The following is a 24,155-nucleotide window of genomic DNA, read 5'->3' on the forward strand; positions in this document are numbered from 1 at the left end:
GAGATAATTCATGTGTGAAAATTGGACTTTTGTTATTGTTGTTGCTGCCAAAAGTAATTGTTCTTTGCTATGAAAACACTTTTTAATAAAGCAGATCATATCCATTATCTAATTCGATAAAACATTAAATAACTGGGATTATCCTTTTCTATCAAGACTTTAATAAGGTTGATAATAATTTGAATATTTATCTTTTTTATGTCCCTCTTAAAATTTTTCAAATTTCTGAAATGGGTGCTAGATTTTCAGTTAGCAGATATTACCATTTGACAGATAAAAAAATTTCCTGTTGTAAGTTCTTAATCACACAAGTAGGTTGGTAGCCTAAAGTATAGAGGTGTTCATAAACCATCTTTAAAAAGAAAACATGGGATATCTAGGTGGCACCAGCCCTGATGTCAGGAGGACCTGAGTTCAAATGTGATCTCAGACACTTAACACTTCCTACCTGTTGGGTAGTTGGGGGCAACTCACTTACCCCCAATTGCCTCAGAAAAAAAAAAAAAATGAAAACATAATGTGTTGCTGCCTGTCAGTAAAAAAAAGAACTTGTCTTAAATCAAGATATTAAATATTGCCAGTTTCTAAATCTCAATTATATCTCCAAAGTCATTGAACTTTTAAACTAGCCTTCTAAAAATGGTCATTTTTATATGCATATTTATTAACCAAGAAATTTCTACTATCTTAAGAAATTCTTGTAATGCTATTAATGTCCCACTACCTGGGAACTCTTATCATAGAGTCCATAAGCTAGGGTTCATGTATTTAAAATACATATATGCAAAAATGAATCTATCTACTTATCTATTTATAACCATTTCAACATTAATATATAATTATATTTCAACAAGTCATTGATTTATTTTATAATTTATTTTCTTATGTATTTAGAATATTGTTATACATTTAAATTAGTTTATTCTATAATCTATGTAATTTATCTTATATATTTAAAATGTAAAATTTTTAAATTAACTATTTTGTAACGTATATGTTTTATCTTCAATATCTAAAACCTTTATGAGAAAGGATCCATAAGCTTGTACAAACTGCCAAAGGAATCCATGACACAAAAATAGTTAAGAACCTATGTACAAAAGCAATTGTTTTGTTAAGTATCTAATATGTACTCAAAATATATATCTCTTTTTTATAGTTTGTAACATAGACATGCTATATTTATATAGAAATCTCAAAATACTCAAATCTCTGGGTTTAAAAGAACTTTACAAGTGACCTAACCTAATCCATACCTGAAAAAGTAACACCCTCTGTAGCAGTGAAAACAAACTCAAATAGAAACAAATCTGTGCAGCTGCATATTGACTTAGAAAACTACAAGTTAACATTATCTATGTCGTATTATACTTTTTTATTTCGTTAAACATTTCTCAATTATATTTAATCTGGTTTAAGGCTCAAAAGTTTTGTAGAGTGCTGGGACAGATGATGTTTCTACTCTACAGCATTCTCAATAAGTGGTCATCTAGCCTCTACTGGAAAAGCTCCAAAGATAAGGAGTCCCACTATCTCCTGTGAAGGCATTTATAAGTTTAACTTTTTGCTTTCTACATCCTTCACTTATTGTTCCTTGTTCAATATTCTGTGACCAAGTGAATAAATCTAAAATTTTTCTACTTGGAAGCCCTTTAAATTGTTGATGGCAGCTCTCATCACCTTCCTAAATCTTCTCTCCTTCTGAGTAAACATTCCCAATTTGTGAGCTGATGTTTATATGGCAAATTTTTTAGTCCTTTTAGCATGTTAATTATCATTCTTTGGACACTTTCTGGTTTGTTGGTGTCCTTCCAAAAAAGCACTGAGAACCGAATACAAATAAGCAGTTATTGAAGGAGTGAGAATAGTTCTGTAGTGTTCTTCAAAGAAAAATTATAAAACACTTCTATTTTGACACCATTTGCTCTAAACTGTCAGGATGGATTATCATCCGGACAAATTATAATGCACCAAGATGAAACTTCTGTACTCAGAAGTTTGAGTTGGTTATTCAGAAGTTTCAGCTGGCTAGAAAGTGTGTTATATTTCTATTACATACAAATGTGTGATGTCCACTATGGCAGATTTTTTTCTTTTTTTTATTAAAGCTTTTTATTTTTCAAAACATATGCATGGATATTTTTTTCAACATTGACCCTTGCAAAACCTTGTGTTCCAATTCCCCCCCCCCTTTACCCCACTCTCTCCCCTAGATGACAAATAATCCAACATATGTTAAATATGATAAAAATATATATTAAATCTAATATATGCCTACATATTTCTACAATTATCTTGCTGCACAAGAAAAATCAGATCAAAAAGGAAAAAAATGAGAAGATAACAAAATGCAAGCAAACAACAACAACAAAAAGAGTGAAATGCTGTGTTGTGATCCATACTCAGTTCCCACAAACCTCTCTCTTCATTACAAAATCATTGGAACTGGCCTGAATTATCTCATTGTTGAAAAGAGCCATGTCCCACAAAACTGATCATCATATAATCTTGTTGCCATATAAAATGTTCTCTTGTGTCTGCTCATTTCATTTAGCATCAGTTCATGTAAGTCTCTCTAGGCCTCTCTGAAATCATCCTGCTGGTCGTTTCTTACAGAATAATAATATTCCATAACATTCATATACTATAACTTATTCAACCATTCTCCCACTGATGGGCATCCACTCAGGTTCCAGTTTCTTATGGCAGAATTATTACTAGTCCTTTTTACTTGTGTGTAATGTGATCTTATATGGCTAAAAAATTTAGAATATTTAGCAAATATCTTTTAACAAAATAATTAGCTCCTAAAATTGTCATTAGTAATTGGGTAATTGAAAAGAAAGATATAGGGAAGGAGGGACAAAGAGAGACATACAGAGACAAAGACAGAGAAAAAGACAGAAATAGAGAGAAAGAGAGGAATGTAAAATCCTCCAAAATTTGTAAAGAAATAAGAGGGGGAGGGAATAGAATAAGATGGAAATCAAAAGGGTAAATAGATAAATGGGAATGGGATAAAGAAGGAGGGAAACAATCAGGGGAGGGAGATTTGGGAGGGAAGAAATGGGGGAAAAATAGTAATGTGTACACAGAATACACAGAAGAAGAAAAAAGAAAACCCACAGAGAGCCAAAGGAAAGATATACAGTTCTGATACAATGTCTTCTATTGTTATATATGCTTTCTTGAATTGGAAATTTATTGTTAAATATTTTGGATCCTCTCATGTTTTGCTATGCACATGACAGTTTCTCTATTTTGTACTAGTTTTGATAAACAAATACATTAAAAAGAGTTCAATATTATAAGAAAAAATGATTAACTTTAAAAATATCAGAGGATACAAACACAAACATACTAAATGATCAAAATAAAGTAAAACATAAGATTAGGAAACTAAAGTTTTGGAAACATAAAATTAAGAATAATAGAGTACTTTATGACATTAAATAATTTATTATTTTACAAATGAATTATCTTTGACCAAGTTGTCAAGAAAGTGATTATCTGAAATTTTTAGAAGTGACTTTTGATGGAAATTTTCATGAAGTTTCTAATAACTTGATTTGGATTGGCAATTCTCTGGATGATGAATTGACAAGTGATAAAAAAGTAATTGAATTGATATGTCAACAGATTTTTCAAATTATATGCACAATTCATAAATATCAACCTTATAAATTTTCAGTTTAAAAAAATGAACTTCTGTATTTCAGCATGGAATTTTTATAAAACTTTCCTATCATTTTTCATTAGATATTTTTATAACCAAGCACTTTCACTTTAATCTTATTTTAAATCAAAACACAGAAAAACATATTTTTGAATTGTATTTGTGTAGTGTTGAACCAAATATTGCATACTATTGTTCAAATAAAATGTTCAATATCCAAATTAATTTTTTATGATTTTTTAATATGATGATTTACATAATGCCCAGCATCTTCCAAATTGTATGTTTTTATTGAAATACAATTTGCATTCAACACAATTTGTAAAAAAAAAAAAAAAAAAAAACGAAAGAAAGAAAGAAAGAAACTTAACAGGAAGTTATCCAAGATATAATAAGGTATTATTGGATTAATTTTTCCTAACCATTTTATATTAGTTTTCTAATTTTAATTAGAATTTTTTATTTTTATTATATTAGAATTTTAATAATTAGATGTAGGATAGAATTTGCTTATTATAATTATACTATATAAGTTTTAATTTGGAGCTTTTAGAAGTAGAAATTATAATTATAGTTATTATAAGCATTTTGAATAAATATAAAGGAATACTATGAGTACTATATAAAATTATCCTGAGGATTCACAACACGATTTTTTGTTATTGAAAGGGATTCATAGGATAAAAATTGTTGGGGACCACTAGTTTACTGCAAAGAATAAATGCTTAACAATTAAATATCCACAACTGATAGTATGGGACCTTCAAGTAAATCTTTAATATCAAAGAGGGGGAAACAGCTGCTGCCAAAGACAGCTTGGCACAAATCATTCTAAGGAGCACTAGATTTGGAATCGGGCAGAGTTTGATTGAAGTCCTGTGCCTAACAATTCCTTTGCTAAGTGTCCTTATGGCAGTCCCTGCACTTGAGCCCTTCTGAAACTAATTTTTACATTTTTTAAAATTGAAAAATAATAGTATTTGTCTCATATCTACTCAAGTTGTTTTGCAGTTCTAATGAGGAATATATTAATATTCCAAATGCTTGACCAACTTTAAAGTCTTACAGGAATGTCATTTTATTATTATCTATTTATTATTATGTATTATTAATACTATATTATTATTATTATAGCTCCTAGCCAAGCACAGGAGTTAAAACTTCATAGATACTTGCACTCAATCATAACTCTAGGGCCAATCAGCAGCTATACATTCCAAAAGACCAATAAAGATGATGATCTCAATTTTAAACTTTTGAAATATTTAATAATACATTAATTTTTCACCTTAATCCAGGACTTAAGGTCATCTGTTAACAAACATTGTGAGAAAACCCAAATTCGAACTGTGAAGATCAAGTTCTTAAGGGGAAAATATTGCCAAGTGAGCAACCAAATTTGCAGATCTCATTTTCATCCCTTTGCTGCACAGTTTGCACTGTAGAACAACTGCCATAAATCATCTTAGGGCTGTATACAATTAATTTTATGTTCTCTGCCTGTCCTCCTCTACTTTTTACCTTGGTATCATTTTATATTTGATTTCTAAGGTCACTCTCTTTCAGGGAAAATAGCTGTGCTTAATATTAAAATATCACTGGACAATATTATAGTAGCGAGTTTTAATAACCAAATGCAGGGTCACCTTTTCCCCCTCAAGTTTTCAAATTAGCCGTCAGTAAGAGTCAAAAGAAAAAATAGCCCATTGCTCCATAACTCCTTTGAATAGGAAAAGATATAACCTGGGTGGTTACAGAAATTCTTTGAAAGGTAAAATGTTTGTCCCAACAAAGATTCTGTCTTATTTACTATCAATCTAGAAGTGATTTCAGATGTTACCCAAGTTACTTACATTAGTCAATTTGCAGTAATACAGGGAAAAAAATCCTTTTCTGATCATTTTCAGAATAGCTATTCTTCCAGATGGGAGCCTCCGGATCCTAAATGCTTCCAAACCAGATGAAGGAAAATACATTTGCCGAGGGGAGAATGTCTTTGGTTCAGCTGAAATCCTAGCTTCTGTATTTGTAAAAGGTAAGAGAACCCAGCAGTTCTATTGACAAGCTCTAAAATTTCACATGCTTTCTTCTCTATAAGAAACCATTTTGCCTATAAACAAAGGAATATTAATATTATTCATATGTGCATCCATAAACTATTAGGGACATATGGACAAATATAAACAAATATTACCTTTCTATTATTGAGGGATCTCAAAACATTGCTTTTGGAATCATACATAGCATATGAGTTCAAATCTCACTTCTGATGCTTACTACATGTGTGACCTCCCTATGCCTCAATTTTTTCATCTACTATTAAGTAAAAAGTATAAGAGTTTCCTTCCAGTTCTAAATCTATGAATTTGTGATTCTTAAAGAGGAGGTGAGACGGGATGGGACTGAGAACATAGGGAGTTTGCTACAGGAATACTGATTTAATTTTGACTAAAAAGTAAAGAAGCAAGGGGCAACTTTTTGAAATTTTTCATGTTATCCGACATAATTATGTGGTTCTCATATCAAGATTAAATCCACCACATTTTCGTGATAACTATTTGAATTTGAGCTAAGAACAATTTATGGTAATTAGTAATTATATCTTGTCTATTAGTTTCAAATGATTAAAAACAATTGGTTATTACTTGACATTCTCACCTGTAAAATGATGATAATATACTAATAATTGAGAAAGTAGAAATGTTTGACAAAGCTGTTGAAATCATAAAAGGACCTACATTCAAATCTTTACTCTGGTACTTAAAAGTTGGGTAATCTTGAGCAAATCATTTAACTTCTCAAAAATTCAGTTTTCTCTTCTGTAAAAGAAGAAGCTATACTAAATTGTCTCTAAGGTTCTTTTCCAGCTCCTTAATTATGATCCTATGATTTCATAATTTATCAAAAGCGCTTTATACACTTTCTAAAGAAGGTTGTATTTCACAAATATGACCTGTTTCTTTTTCTTCTTTCCTCTTTCCTCTTTCTTCTTCTTCTTCTTCTTCTTCTTCTTCTTCTTCTTCTTCTTCTTCTTCTTCTTCTTCTTCTTCTTCTTCTTCTTCTTCTTCTTCTTCTTCTTCTTCTTCTTCTTCTTCTTCTATCTTCGTCTTTTATCTTCATCTTCATCTTTATAATCATCATCAGTCCCGACATTTGATAAATGCTTAATCAATACTTAGTGGCAATCAAAAATCATTTTTTAAAAGCCTACAATATTCTAGACATTGTATTAGACTTTCCCTATAGCTTCTTTGGAATGAGTAATGCTTTTCATATCAGTTCTTCTCAAGCCTAATCAAAAGGAGAGTCAGGTATTATATATATATGTGTGTGTGTGTGTGTGTGCGCTAATATTATTAATATGTCATAGTTTAAAAGAAACAGAAGCAAATACTTGAAGCAGGGAACATCAATTAGCAACATCTATCACAACAAAACTAGCAGCATGAATGTAACCCTTTAATACACACATTTCAATAGATAAATAGGAGATAATTTAGCCAGGGTATATTCTGGATTTTACCTTATAAATCTTCATGCCATAAAATTGATTAATTAAAGCCCTGTCTTTTTTGTGAGATTCTAGATTATTTCTAAGGTCCTTTCCTGATCTTCATTTAAGATCTTATGATCTTATAATCAATCAGAATCACTTTATGCACTCTTAGGATCATTATAAATGTGACCTATCATCATAAACATCATTATCATTATTGGTCAATCCTGGCATATAAGTGCTTAATAAAATCTTATTGACTGTCAGTCCATGAAGGATTATTTATTAAGCATCTACTACTATGGGCCAACCATTGTGCCAGACTTTTTTTTTTGTAGCATCTTTTAGAGGCAATGACTCAGCCTTTAGGAGAGGTACAAAGAAGAGGAAAGCAAATTAGTACTCCGGTGTTATTCCAAAAAAAAAAAAAAAGGAATTTTAGGTCGTTGCCCCAGATTCAAAGCACTTTTCTATACCTTTCCACCTATAGGTCTCTATTATCATCATTTATATGATTCATAATAGTTAACCTGAAACAATGCAAGATCCCAAATAATCAAAGACAAATTCAATTATATTAAATACAACCTATAGATTACATTAATAGGGAGATAATGTTGTTCAGTCATTCTCAATCATGTTCAACTATGATTCCATTTGGGGTTTTCTTGGCAAACATACTAGAGTAGCTGACCATTTCCTCCTCAAGTTCATTTTTGTGAGGGGGCAAAACAGGGTTAAGTGACTTGCATAGGATCACACAGTTAGTAAGTGTCTGAGGCAGATTTATATTCAGGAATATAACTCATACTGATTTCAGGCATAGATGCTTTCTTTATTATACCACCTAGCTGCCCTGAAGCAGTAACAAGACCAATATTCTTTTAGAATACCTTCAATAGCAGAGATCCAAAAAGGTTTTCTTCTTAATCCCCAGTTAACCAGAATTTTGTTTAACCACAATCCTGTGTTCTGATTAAATCAAATGTATGTGTTATATCTTCTCTAAAGATATTGTATTTGGGGCAATTGGGGCTAAATGACTTGCCCAGGCTCACACAGCTAGGAAGTGTTTAGTGTCTGAGGCTAGATTTGAACTCAAGTCCTCCTGATTTTAGAGCTAGTGCTCTATCCACTGCACCACCCAATTACCCCAAGATATTAGTTTCTTGATTGTTACTGTACAGGGTATTTAATTTCTTAAGATTTCATATTTAAAATAAGCTCTATCCTATAGTTGGTTTTTGCTCATAATGGCTCTTTAGAAATAATTCAAGTATTAGAGAATTTAATGATGCTTTGACACAAGGAACATCCCAAAGGGAACACTGTGGATATACATGGGTATCATACTATTCTAGTACAATCCAATAAGAAAGCTGAGTCTGATTGAAGTTAAGTGACTTGCTAAGGTCACACAGATGCAGTATTTAAACCTTGGTTCTCCAGTTCCAAAGCCAGCATAAATCTCCCAAGGTGGTGAGATCTCACAAGACCAACAAATATAGGATGCTCTCTGCTTTGTAACTCCACATATTATTACATATTATAAAACCAAGACAGAAGAATTTAGGGGGAATGAAAAAAAAAATATGGATTTCATACTCCATTTCTCTTTGTCCACAAAGACATAATACTATTTTGAACTACTAAAAGAAAAGAGCATATTGGAAATTCTATATTGTCTTTCCAATTTAATCCTACTTTGTGGTACTGTATTTCAAAAGGAAATAGTATGGCATTCTCTATGCCAAAATGTCAAGAAACCAAAGAGTAAAATTTATTTCCATGATTTGCAATTGGACATTTTAAACTTGGGCTTAAAATAATCTGTTGATTTTTTTTCTTCTTCTGACAATCCAGTTTAATTATCATTTTCACTAAATTGAACAGTAATTCAGACATCATGTAGCCATTTAACTCACTTCTATCTGCTTCTGGAATAAGTAGAATTTCCTAATTAAGTGAATGCCGCCCAAGTGAACTACACAGTGGGATTCCCATTATATAGTGAATGTATCTAAAACAAAACTGTATTTGGGAAGCAAATAATCTATCTCATCGGTGTGCTGTTTATTTGAATTAACAATTTAAAAGTATACTATTTATGTGCTTTCAACAATTGTAATATTTATGTTTTGTTGTAGGTTTTTAAATTAATCTAAATACTGGAAAATGCTTCATGAAGCATTTCTTCCCTCATATTTTGTTATAGAACCTACAAGGATAGAACTTACTCCCAAGAAGATTGAGTTAACAGTGGGAGAAAGCATTGTCCTCAACTGCAAAGCAATTCATGATGCCAGTTTGGATGTCTCTTTCTATTGGACTTTGAAGGGACAGCCTATTGATTTTGAGAAGGAACGTGGACATTTTGAAAGCATCAGAGCCGTAAGTGAAACATATTTTTATTTTTATATATATGAATCACAGCTTTCAGTGGACAGCTTTTCCCAACTATGAAATTCAGATAAAAATAGAAAATAATTGACTCAAAATAACAGCTTTAGTCAGTACTTTAGATAGCAAACATTCAAAATAATGATAATTACTTAGGGACCCTAATGTGAAATAAATGATTCTTGGGGTATATAAAATTTTCATTGGAAATTATTCAACATATTAGCAGCTTATCTTATTATATTATATATATATAATATTATATATATATTATATTAACATTTCTTATCTTAGAACATGTACTAAAATACAAATGGGAAAATATATACATGAAATAGCCTTTACATCCCTTCCTAGAAATTATAATTTTTTAAAAAAAATGGATAATTGCTTTTAATATGAAGTTTTATCATAAATTTTGTGATCTTAATATCTTATACAAGCATTAAACTTAGACAATCATTAAACTTTTTTTCATCCTGTCTATTATTTCTCTATATCACAAGCAACAAAATGATTCAAGGTGTTGCCTGCTCCAAGTTCTCCATAACTATTTGGGATGGTCGTCTAAATTGAACTTTAGTCATATACCCAAAATAGTCAGGATACTTCAGAGAGATAGGGTTAGCAGCAGAATTTAGCAGAAGCAGTTTATTCCTTCTCTAATTTTCTTTTAGTATTCACAGATACTATCATAGTTTTCAAATGCCAATAAAACATATCCTTAGTTTGCTTTGGATTTTTATTGATTATCTGTTCAATAGCATAAAATTCATATATTAGCTATTTTTTTCAATTGTACTTTCCCTATATGATTCAACAGAAGGAAGCAACACTTCAGCATATTCATTTCACTGTGGTTCAACTTTTGGTCATGGAGTAATATATGAATAGAAAACTACCATTCAAGAGACCCAGTCAACTTTCAAAATTAAAGGGCTTTAGTGCATACTGAACAGTGCATTTAAAACATACTGAACATATTAATATTTGTGCTCTGTTAAAATGCACTTGTGCTATTTGTCCTCTTCCTTTTCAAGGAGCTATTAATTCCATAGACCAATGAATTCAATGTTATGCCATGAATCTCATGAAACTGAACCAGCAAAATTTGTCAGTATTGGACTGAAATTTTAAGTGTTATTCTTTCTGATTATAAAAATACTTTATATTAGGTGGCATGGGGATATAAAAGGGAAACCTTATGTGCACTTGTTCCTTGTTAACAGATATCCTACAAATTTTTAAATACCAATGAACTTTATGTTGCACTTATGCCAGTGCTGATTTTGCCCCTGTGATAGTCATGCAAGCCTAGCTTAATAGCCTTCATTTGTGGCAATAAACACTTTGGAATCCCTTTAGAATTTTGTTTTTCAGGATAATAGTACCTGTCAGCTTGGGCTATTAATAAATATAGTCATTGTGTTTAGAGGAACATTATTTGATCATTTGACATGCAAATTCATAGCAAGAAACCATGTTACTGTCAGCTTCTGATACACCATGCGGTTGAAAAACAGAAGAGCAAGAACTTTTTATATTCTTGAGAAGAGAAAATAATTACCTTATAAGAAAATTTGAGATTGATTTTGATCATTAAAATGATTGAATGAAATGTATATATCAAGTCAAACATTAAGAAAACCTAGAAACTGGATTTAAATAGCATATGTAAAATCAAAATGAATATTGGCCTGCCTATACAGTGTTAAGTAAATTTTAGTTTTAAAAAAAAAAGGCAGTGTCTTTGGGTTTAGTTTTATATAAATCATAAAAATGGTAGTTTGGGATTTTTTATCCTTAACTCAATTGTTGTTGTCCTTCCTATAACCCTACTAAAAGCTGAATATATCCTCCACTCAGTTGATAAATTGACCTTCTTAAATGATGAGTCTGATGGTGTCACCTCTATTCAATAAATTCTAATATTTCTCCATTAGCTACAAGATCAAATATAAAATCCTCTTTCATTTAAAATTTTTAGAAACCTGGCCCTTTCCTACTTTTCTAATTCTCCACATAATCTAAGATCCAATAAAATTGATCTCTTTGTTTTTCCTTACTCAAGATGTTCTCTCCCAATTGATCATTTTCATGGTACCACCCTTCCACCATGTTTAGAATTCTTTCCCTCCTTTTCTCTGTATTATGGCTTCTCAGCTGCCTTTAAGACTCAGATAAGATCTCACCTTCTACAAGAAACCTTACTTTATCCTCCTTCATTCTAGAGTCTTCCCTCTGAATCTTTTCCAATTTCTCCTGTATATATTGTGTTTAGGCATAGTTGTTTACATGTTACCTCCTCTATTAGAATGTGAATTCCTTGAAATCAAGACTTACTTTTTTCCTTTATTTGTTGTCTCAGTTTTTAACACATAGCTGTCATGTGGTAGGGTCTTCATAAATTTCTGTTGCTAGTTGTCTAAGACTGAAAGACTTTTCATACTTGTCATCCTAACATGTATTATTACATTTCATAAGAAATAATTCCATACTTCAATTGGAGATAATAATTAAGGACATATCAAACTCAGAAAATCATAGATAGCACTTTAAAATGTAAATTCTTAGGACTGTAGTACTATGTGAGGTTTTATACTTAGTTTTTAGATTTATACTTATTTTCTGTAGACCAGGTTTTGTAGACCTGTAGGGTTTCTTATAACTATTAAGGGAAAACCATTCACTCACTATTCAAATATAAATCCAATTTAGTCTGATCAGTTCTTGGAGAGTGATGAGAATTGACTAGAAAATAGTCAGGTCTTAAGATTTTCATATATTTGAGTTTCATAGATAGTATAAATAGAACATGAGAAATAATGTTTTTAAGCTCTGATTTTCTGGCATAAGATATAGTCACAAATTTATCTCTTCATATCATTAATGCAAGAGAGATATTTTTTTCAGTCAGTCAACAAAAATCTGTTAATTGCATGCTTCTTGCTAAGAATTGTGCTAAGTGCTGAGGACATGAAAAGTCCCTGTTCACAAGAAGCTCACAATCAAGCAAGGGAGAGAATATACAAGCAATTGTGTACAAACAGCTATATAAATAGGAAATGGGATAAATAGAAGATAAGGTAGAGAGGGAAGACAGTAGAATTAAGAAGGAATTGGAAAAGCTTTCTAAAGAAGATAAGTTCTTAACTGAATCTCAAAGGAAGCCAGAAAAACCAGGAACCAAGAAGATGTAGAGCGATAGAATGTTAGAATGGCAGTGAAAATGATGGAAATCAGGAGATGGAGTGTCTTTTAAAAGGAACAGCAAGAAGGCAAGTGGATGGTTTTATGCCTTTAGAAAACTATTCCAGAGGTTGTATGTGTGTATATACACATATATACATATGTATACATGTGTGTATATGTATATATGTGTATAATTACAAAGTTGTTTATGTTTGTCTCCTTCCTTAAACTATGAGCTCTTTGAGAACAGATACTGAGTTTTGGTTGTTTTGTTTTGTTTTTCCATTTCTCTTTATCCCCAGCACTAGCACCATGCCTGGCACATAATAGTCATCTCCTAAATGATTGTTCATTGACTGTAGATACAAAGAAAACAGTAAAATGATTCTTGCCCTCAAGGACCTTACATTCTAGTGGGAAGACAACATAAACATCTATAAATATAAACACAAACTCATCATATATACAAAAAGGACACGAAGTCATTTTAGGAAAGCAAGATCACTGTCTTCAGTGACCTGAAAATCTTACAAGTGAAATAAGGCATGAAATAATAAGGAAACAGATTTGAAATACTTAAATAGATTTTTAATCTTATTATTATTAATAGGGGTATTAACTTCAATAGTAAACATTACAATCCATACATACATAACTACCCTGTCCTTTGTGCTTCTTACTTTCCTTCCTTTAAGTTTGTGACCAGGTATATGTTTTGATCAATGGTTATTTGATAAGAATTTCACAAAGTACCCACAGCCAAGTTAATGTTTATAGATTATCTAAAACCGCTGATTCTTAGCACCCTCTACACCATTTCTGAGCATGAGACACTGTCATTACAGAGATGAAAGAATAATCCATAGTAGTTTTTAATAAATGCTTATTTCCTTTTTTCCCCTTTTCCTTCACTAGGGCTCAGTTTTCTTATCTGTAAGATGAGGATCAGACTAGATAGATTCCAAAATCTCTTTTATCCCTTTATTTCAGTATGAGAATGTGAAAATTACTTTTTAACTCTATCAATTAGATTTTTTTTCTTCATTTTCATCTGAAATCACTATTTTTCAAATAAAGCCAATTTCAAAAATTGAAGATTGAACAGTGTTCAATTTGAAGCATTCTGTTTGCCCAGTAGATGATAATAGTATGAAAATAAAATAAAATGAGAGGGATCCAGGTAGAGATTGAACTCACAAAACCTCAAAAAGGAAGATCTACTTTAAGATTCTTAAGTGTGGCTAGAACTACTTTTTCTGTTTACATTTGAAAATTATAATCTTTTATTTCTGTTGAAAATCTAATTGTAATTCTTCATGTCTCTGAACTTCAAACTGATTTTCTTTAGTGTATTCTTTTTGAATTACTTTTGAAGTTCCCCCAAAAGTTAAAGTTGACATGGAATGGAGAAGCTAGGTCCTTTGAAGATTTGTCTACTGAATTAGCCACAGAATCTTAAGGGAACCTATATATAAGCCATTCCAACCCCACCCTTCTTTCAGGCAGAAATTTTCTGTATAATAACCATCCAGACAAGCTGTCATCTAGCCTCTGATCATACAATTTCAGAGAAGTCACTACTTCAAGAGAAAACCCATTTCATTTGGAGGCAGCTGTAATTGTTAGAAAATTTTCCATTCTATGGAGTCATGATTTGTTTCTCTATTATTTTTATTTTTAGAATAAGGCTGGTGAATCTAACCCTTCTTGAGAGGCAGCCATAATGAATAGCTCCCTATCATTAGAGGGTTTTAAAAAAAACCATTATATTTGTATCCTCTGTGCCAAGCATAATTCCCAGCATGTAACAGGTACTTAATAAATACTTGTTGATTGATTGGATTGATTAACTGCATGATAGCCATAAGCTAATTTCCTGCTGAAACTCCTCTGACTGCCAAACAAATCTTAAAATCAGTGTTTACTCCCAGTGGTATCCCTGGTGGAAACTCATCATCATCTCTTTAGATACAACTCCTCTTCAGTCCATGGTTCCTGACATGTCATCAAATTCCATTCTGTGAGCAGAACTTTATTTCTGCATATGTAATTCTCCATTTCTACTAAAGGATTATGTGTGCTTTCAAGTCTCCTGTTTCCCACTTCCCACTCTGCTTCAGTAAGTTTGAGACAAAATCTGACCCTAGGCATTTCAAGCTTTATTCCAGAGAAAATGGCAATCGAGTGTGAGTGGCACTATCCTTTTTAAAGCAAACAGGTTTTTAATTGAGGAGTCCTACCTTGTTAGAAACAGAAATCCACCTCTGATGCAATCACACTGTCTCTTGTTAAATATTTTAGGAAACCCTAAATAAAATATATCCAAATAGGACATATCAAGCTCAATTTCTATTCTATGATCATAATTATTACATTTCTTCATTTACTTCCTATGTCTTCCTTTTTGTTCACCATTTACATAATATCATTTGTTTTTATTTCTTTTTTCCAGTATTATCTCCTTTCCTTATTCCCACAGTTTTTATCTCTGTTGCAAGTCAGTATATTTGTTTCTACTTTGATTTAATAATTATTTCAGATAAAAGATATAACTCCATAATGTTTAGTCTATATTTAACTCTCCTTGCAAGAGTTTTAATATTCCTGATATAAATTGGCTGCTTGGTTAGCCTCCCCTAAGCTTTATAGAATCATCCTCTAAATGAAGCTTTTCCTATTTTATCCATTTATTGATATTCTCTCTATTTTGAAATCAGTTTATATTGGAATCTCAGAATTACAATATATGTATTTTGTACTTATGTGCCTTTTATATCTCCTTCCTCATTCCCAGTAGAAGAAAAGTTCCCTCAAGAGAGTACTTTTTTGTGTCCCTAGCAGAACAGCATTCTGTACCCAATTAAATATTCAGTAAATATATATTGATATGAATGAGTTTAGGCAGTGAGATGTAAAACTGCCAGAATGACAAGAATAGTTTTTCATCTTCATAATTAATTTTTCTCATTTGACTTCTAGTTTAAGTGTAGTCTCAAGCTTGTCCTAATCATAGAATGATATTGAATATTGTAGAATTATAGAAGGGAATATCTGCTTCTACCTTCCTTTGCTTTTCAAGTAATAATAATAACTCACATTCATGTATGTAAAATGGTTATTCTGGCCCCACTCTGGGCCAAGGCTGGTGATACATTTTATCCCCATGGGATTCTCTAGCTAGATGATGAGTCTTTCTTTTTTGTTATCACGTGAACTTCATTTAACTAATTAAACACTGAATTAGTTTTTACAAAAGGATTATATAGCTTCAATATAGAGCAAAAACTAACTTTCACCCTTATACCTAAATTCCAAAGCAAAACCAAACAAAATCTCTAAAAATACTGGTTAATTCTGGTTTTGAAAATAATGGGAATAAAAGATTGCAAACCCAGAATGTCCACACATGCCTCAATTCTCCATTCTCTTGGAAGCTGGTTTCCCCATTTTACATACCATTTTACTCTTTTTATGCAAACCCCCTAATACCTATATAACTTTAAAATTTACAAAACATTTTATACATGTCATCTCATTTGGTTTTCATGATGATCCTATGAGATAGGTGCTACTACCTTATTCACATTTTACAGATGAGAACTGAGACAGTCAGTGCCTGTGTTGCCCAATGTCACACAGTTGTTAACTGTATAAGGATTTCACCTCATTTTTCTGATTTCAATTCCAATACTCTATCCATTATGCCACCTAGATGCCTTCAATATTCATTGTTTTTTTTTAATATACCACAAGGCTTTCTTATTTCTCTTGTAAGATTCTAATAGCTAACCATTATTAATGTCTATTAAATGTTCTGCCAAAGTTATTTACCTTTAAAAAAAAAAACTTTCCCCTCCAAATTGTGTTATATTATGACAATACTCATTTTCAAATATTTGTAAGTGGTATCATAAGCACAGAATATGTATATTTGCTTTTGAAAAAATGTATTTCTAACAAGTTTTCTAAGCAAAGTGTTACTGGAGTATTTGAAAATATCTTACCCTTGAATTTCTGCCATTTACATTTTTCTTCTTAGTATCAAAGCACTGATGTCAAATATTATACCTAAAAACATACTGACCGTCAAGTGGAAGCATTTTTAATATAATATTACCTTAAAATCTCATTTCAAATTAAGTTTTTTTTAATTAACTAACCCCATTTCTTTGTCAAAAGTACTTTTCATTTTTTCTCTAATATAGATAATTACTATTATAAAAAAAGTTAAGGTGTCAAGCAATTGGTAAACATCAAATTAAATATATAAATGCTAGCTATTATTAATATTTACATTTGAAATAACAATATTACTTTTTGTTTTGTTTTGTTTTCATCCACTTTTGTTTTTTACCAAACTTGTGATTCTCCTCAATAAAGGGAGGTCCTCCCCCTAAGGAGCTTCTCCTAACAATCCAAACCCACACCCTTTCTGCAATGTACACAGTTTTATTAATGGAAATTGGAATCCTGTAAGGCTGAATTATTTACCAAGGGTTGAACAGCATTTAAACATTAAAGGTCTTGCTCTCTTAGCCATTAAGTGTTAGATGAGAAACTTAAGCCCAAGTTTTATCTACTCTGAGGTCAGCTCTCTAGTCACAATGCAATAGTGGAGCTATTAAATTCCATTTCACAAACTGGTAAGCTAAAGCCTAAACTATTTTTCCTAGTTATTGGGATGATGTCAGCTCTTTAAAAAGCAAATATGAGTGCCTTACCAATAAGGATTTATGAAACAAGAGAGTATTGATGGTGTCAGTGTATTCTGATGAATAACATTGATTCAAACCATTCCCATAAACCTAGCCATCTGCTTCACACACTCTATAAAATAAACTCTGGTTAAAAATAAGTGCACAACCCTAGGATAATGCAAAGTATGTTTGAGTCCCAAGGTTTCTCTTCTTTAATTAGACAACTATGTAAATTCTCCTTTCCTTTGTCAACTTCATACCTTAGGGAAATGGTGGGTTGGAATGTTACACCATATAAGATCAAATGATCAACGATTTAATGAATTTAATAAAAACTTTTTAAAAAATAAGAGGATGTCAGGAAGATGGCAGAATGAGCAGTTTGCACAGGAATAACCCTTTTTCTATCATACCAAATTATACCAGTCTCCAAATACACAAAATTCAGCAATGACAGGGGAAGTAAAAGAGACTACCACAAAGCAGTTAAATTAAAAAAAGAACTGAAGACCAAATCACAAATTAAATAAGGTGAACCAAGTTAATAATAAATATAATGGCATAAATTAAAAGATTATTCAAAACAAAGTTGAACTTTAAATAACAAGGAAACTAGTGAAAGTCCTTCAGAAATTAAGTAGCTTCTTTCTTCATGGAAGAAAAATGAAGGGTTACTTGAACAGAATATTGAATACATTGTCAAATGCAATTTCTGACTGCAAGATTTTGGTAAATTTTTTGTTTTGTTTTTCTCTATCACAAGGGGGAGGGAGGAGAGAAGATGCACATCAAAATGAGTATTATGTAAAGACAAAAATCAATAATAAATATATTTTTAAAAAGAAAAATAATTTGAACATTCTTAAAAATAACTTCCTACTTGCTTGCCTCTTCAGATGCTTTGTGGGTGTATTTTCCCAAAACTCACTCTGCTGTTGCTATTTTGCTTCTGTTTTACAGTGCTTAAAGCTTTTTGTACTGATTTTATATTTTTCAGTCTTTTTAGGACTGTTTTATAGTGAATAGCAAATTGAAGATATTGCTTTACTCTGTCTTTTACTATCGAATAGTAAAGGAGACAGGAAATGCTGAAAAGTGGGTTTGAACTCTTCTTGGAAGAATAGAGAAATAATTACATTCTTCAACTAATTACTGTATATTCTCATCTCCATATCCTCCATAGTATTTTATTTGGATAATTCTTTCTTTTTTAAATTAACATGACTGCTAAATTGAACTTAAAATGAATCCAGTTCACATAATAATCCGCTAGACATCCAAAGCCTGACTATAACCAGTGGCTGATTCCCCCACTTTAAAAATTGTTGATGACCAAAGTAAATATATTCATTATATTCTAATGTGATTCTGGAAATGTTCAGTCCCCAATAGCTTTATTCTTTTTGTTTCACCTAAAATTAGAAATAGGACATATGTCTATGAATGGTAAATAGAAAAGTTGAAAGTCAGCATGACAGAATGAATAAAATGCTGGAACTGAAATCAGGAAAACCTGGTTTTGTAAACAGCATCCAACACTGTGTAATGCTGGACAAATCACTTAACTTCTTTAGCCTCAGTTTCCTAATATGTAAAATGGGAAAAGTAATAGCACCTACCTTATAGTGTTATAAGTGTCAAATGAAAAAGTATATAAAGTACATGGAAAAATTAAAGTGTTGGTAGGGAAGAGCAAGAAAAAGAAAAATAGAGAGCCTAAGAAAGAGACTTGAGAGAGAGAGACAGAGACAGAGACAGACAGACAGAGAGAGAGAGAGAGAGAGAGAGAGAGAGAAGGGGAAGGGAAAGAAGAAGAGGAAGAAGAGAAAGAGGAGGAGGAGAGAATTTTACATAAATTAGAAGGAATTGTAATAGCCAGACATAGATAACACCCATTTATAAATAATATCATTATACGGAGAAAGATTCACCTTACATTACTATATTTTGTTTTATGCTTGGCTATTTACTTCATGCAAATACATGATCTAACAACATAATTTGAAAGGAGGTTATAAGGTTTAGATATTACATGCAAAAGGAGCTGTTGTCTTCACTTGTGGACAACTTTAATGGATAAAACTTTTATAATGTAACATTATTTGAGGTTTGGATTGTTATAAAGCCATGTTTTTTTCTTCTTTAGTTCAATGTTTTAGAGAGCAATTTCAATATGAGTGTTGTAATCAGGCTGTCTACTTTTATTATTCCCCTAGTGATTTTTTTAAAGTATCTTGAGAGAGGCCTTTATTTTTAAGTCACATCTTCACATTACTTCCAGTTTCTTTTGTCCTCTATTCTTATGCAGCTATTATATATTGAATGCTGTAGAGCCTGTGCTGTAGGCTACCTAGCTTTTCAAAATATTCTTGTCTGCTTTTAGATACTGTTTTTGATCATATTCCAAAATCTCTGTGAATCTTATTAATTTCATATTAATAACTGAGCAGGTTGTTTCACACTGATGTCTCATTTCTTTATTTTCCCAAAGGAAAATTTTAGAAGCTTCTCTAATGACACTTTTTTTTATTCATTTGCCTTGCTAATCCACCAATTTCCCTTCAAGAAAAGGAGAATAAAGGCCAACTTACTGAACTCAGAAATCATCAAACTCCTATCTCTACTGAGGTAACTTGAGGCTTTGTGGAGTATTTAATCAATGTCTAATCTGTGAGTTCACAGTCCTGTCCTAGGATGAATGTATTCATCTCCACAGAATCCCAATAACCAAACCAGGGTGGTCCATTTAAAACAAATCTAATTTCACATAATATTGCATTAAGGTGAAATATTGTTTAAATGAGCTATGTGGAAATTGCCCATGAGAGCTGCCTAAATAGCTATCATTTTTCAGAGCTTTTGTGATGGCAAGATATACATTACTAGCAAAGGTAATATTTTCAGATTTTTCCAAAATAAATATAGGGAGATGTTGCTTATTAGCTTTACATAAATATGTGTTTCATATGAATTTATTTGCTGCTTAGGGTTTTCTGAAGGTTATCTGCCATAGAAATTAATTCTTATAAATAATCATGACCTAATATTCAGTATTCATGGACTGCTTCCTTAATTTGGAGACAATTTTTAGAATACAAAGTAATTAGAAAAACAAATACTAAAAGTCAACACTCATTTCATCTTCCAAACACACCCTTTGGATATCCCTTACATTTTCTTTCACCTCTCCCCCAAATATGTACATCAAGGAACTTTAAATAGGTATAGTGTTTTAATATGCTGAGACTTTTGAATTCATTTTTGGGACAGAAATAAATTTGTAGAGGGGGTTGAGGAAAGCTGAAGTTAGGAAGTGAGGCAGGAAGAAATGCATGAGTTTCTAACTAGATATGTCTTTAGCAGCAAGACATACTCTCGGAATTAATTTTCAATTGAATTCAATTTGAGTTCATTAATAAAGGTTATTCAACCAAAACTAGTACAATGTTAGATGGTAATTTGACTAAAAGAACTGAAAAATAACCTTTAAATTATACTGTTTCTCCTTATATCCATTCATGCAAATACCATAAAACTAAAAATTCTTTATTATAGGGAATGACATTAACAGTGAAAGGAAATAGTTTTACTAAATATTACAGGGATTATTATGAAAGGAAAATTTGGGGGAACTCCAAGAGTTACTACTTGATTTTTTGTTATTGTACTTTTTGTTGTTCTCATGAAGTCATTTCAGTTGACCTTATTTTGTGGTTTTCTTGGTAAAAATTCAGGAATGATTTGTCATTTCCCTATCCAGCTCATTTTACAGATGAGGAACCGAGGCAAACAGGGTTAAATGACTTGCCCAGGGTCTCACAAGTAATGTGTCTGAGACTGGATTTGAACTCATGAGGATGTCTTCCTGATTCTAAGTTTAGTGCTATATCCACTGCACCATCTGACTGCTGATTGTTATATTTTACACCATGAATATAGATGTTTATGTATGCCTGTATGTGCATATATATGTGTATATACATTACCTGCATATACAATTGAAGCTTATGATATTTATTAAAGCTAGTGATGGTATAAACATTTTTGCTTTCCATGAAAATGTTACCATTTACTTTCTTTAATTAGTTGCCAGGATTTCATTGATTCTGCAATTATTGTTAGAAGCATGTAGATTCTCTGTTTTGAACATGTCATCTTAAACAACCATTCTCTGAACCCTTTTGATAAATTTCTCTCTGCTGGCTTCAAATTAGCTTCAGGAGATATCAGGAGATTTAAGTGTATTCAATAGGGACATTTCCATTGGCTGCTGAGGATGTTATTATTTTTTGAGACTCTTTTTCATATTTCCCAAAAAGCAGGATTACAAAATCTAATAGTTGAGATTATTTATTTCCAACTAAGTACAAATTTCCTGTAGAATATTGAATACTTCAATGGCAGAGAGTTTACTTCCTAAAGAAGCATCCTGGACATCATAAGAAAAAATGTCTAGTTGTCAGGCTTAGATTGTCAAGAAGGAATTCCTGTTCCATTGTCAGTTAACAGTCAGCAAGCATTGATTAAGCAGCTATTATGTGCCAAGTATTGTGCTAAGTGCTGGAGTTAGCAAGAAAGGCCAAAAACAATCCTTGTTTTTAAGGAACTCACAGTCTAATGGGAGGACAACTTGTAAACAATTATGTACAAATAAGATATGTGCAAGATAAATTGTGGACAAATCAACAAAGATGAGGCACTAGTATTAAAGGGGAGTGGAAAAAAGTCCTTATAGAAGGTAAGATTTTAGCTGAAAGTTGAAGAATGGCAAGAAGTTCAGGAGACAGAGAAGAGGGGAGTGAAATCTAAACCCTGAGAACAGCCAGTAAAAATGCACAATTGAGAGACGGAGTCTTATATAAGGAACAGCAAAGAGAGCAGTATGACTGGGTTATATATCAAGGTGGCAAGGAGGGAAAGGGGGAGTGAGATATAAAAAGACAGGAAACATAGGAAAGAACAAAGTTTATGAAGGGCTTTAAATACCAAACTGAGGATTTTATGTGCAATCCTATGGATAAGAGGGAGCCACTGGTGTTTATGGAATAAGAGGGTGACTATCAGAGTGGAAAGAGACTTGAGGCAGAAAGATTAATCAACAGGTTGGTGTGTTAATCCATTGTAGATTGAAAGTACTAAAAAAGAATCAAAATTATGTTCTCTGTGACAAATAAACTTTACTTTCTGTGTGATTATATTCTAAACTTTCCAGATCAAATAAAAGATTTTCATATAATATGTTCTCAGATAGACAAAGAACTTATACTAATACTATTTTTTAAATGATTAAATGCATAAATCTAAAAACCACCGCTTCTGTCTATTCAGACTGGCTCAGTTGCTTGGATTTGATTGAGATCATTCTCACTGGACTGATTCTTTTTTAGTACTTTCAATCAAAATAGTATAGTTGATTTTATGTTATGGCTTCAGTCATAGTTCTATTGTAATTGGCCATATTTTATTTGAAAAAAAAGATGATTTTATGAAATTTCTGTCATATCCCTTGATGCAAAGACAATTTATTCAGTTGTTTCAATCATGTTCAACTTTTTGTGACCTCATTTAACATTTTCTTGGCAAAGATACTAGAATGGTCTGCCATTTCTTTCTCTGGATCATTTTACAGATGAGGAAACTAAGGTAAACAGAGTTACGTGACTTCTCCAGTGTCACACAGACACTAAGTATCTGAGCTCCAATTTGAAGGCAGGAAGATGATACTTCCTGACCCTAGATCCATTGCTCTATCCACTGAGCCACCTAGCTGCCCATAATACGTTTTGATATTGCCAAAAGTGAAAAGGATATGTACTGAAAACTATATTCAAATTTGAAATATTTGGGAAAAGATACTAAAATATTCCCTCCACCTGTCTTTTCTGAAATATAACAAATACAAAATGGCTGATGGCTAATATTTCAGCTCTCTGTATGTATCAATGTTCAATTTTATATATCTCTAGCAAAATGCTCTCATTATACTATGATGTGTGTAAATGTATGTATTTGTATATATACGTACACATATATGCATACTCACCATAAACATAAAATTATTTAAGCAAATTGTATATACATATGTATGGGCATTTGTATATGTAATTCTTGATATACAGTGAAAACTCTTTAAGTGTATTTTTGGAAAATTAATTTAAGAGCTACTAAAATAAACTTGCATTTGCATCTGAATTAAACATTAAATATATTTTGCAACAAAGAATTTAATCAAAGAAATATGTAAGACAAGACAAGCACAGGTAGAATTTAGGACAGAGGATGGTCAGAATGTACCCATGTCAAAATAATTGTAAAATAAATCAAAGTCTAGTTTTAAAGGAATTTATGATTTAGAAAAGCAATCATACAGCCTTAGAGAAGGAAAAAGTTACATTCATAGCATGTTTTAGAGCATTTCAGAACTCTGATGTTTCTCATAGAGTGAAACAAGGGACAGAATTCCTGTTTCTATGAATTACTGCATTCACCACGGTTCTTTTAAGAGACAGCAAAGGGTGACATAGTAAAAGATGTGAATTCCTCCCCTGTGCAAACAGAGTTTACTAGAAATTTAGAAGAAAAAAAGCTTTCCATAGATATTTGAAGGTTAAAAGGATCTATGTTGATGTATGTTGACTTTCACATGCAGGCTATGAATGAGGTTATCATGGTGATATCTAAAATTTGGCTAGAC

General features: G+C 31.6%; 1 protein-coding gene across 1 annotated transcript in view; it reads left to right on the top strand.

Moving 5' to 3' along the window:
• The window catches only part of CNTN5 (contactin 5), a 1,555,331-nt gene that overhangs the window by 1,400,042 nt on the left and 131,134 nt on the right, over positions 1–24,155 (top strand). Inside the window, exons 14-15 of the mRNA XM_031961045.1 lie at positions 5,584–5,711; positions 9,388–9,563. Coding sequence (XP_031816905.1) covers positions 5,584–5,711; positions 9,388–9,563 — 304 coding nt within the window. The remainder of the gene's footprint in view (positions 1–5,583; positions 5,712–9,387; positions 9,564–24,155) is intronic.

This window comes from Sarcophilus harrisii, chromosome 3 (genome assembly GCF_902635505.1).
Source record: "Sarcophilus harrisii chromosome 3, mSarHar1.11, whole genome shotgun sequence".
NCBI classification, from domain to species: domain Eukaryota; kingdom Metazoa; phylum Chordata; class Mammalia; order Dasyuromorphia; family Dasyuridae; genus Sarcophilus; species Sarcophilus harrisii.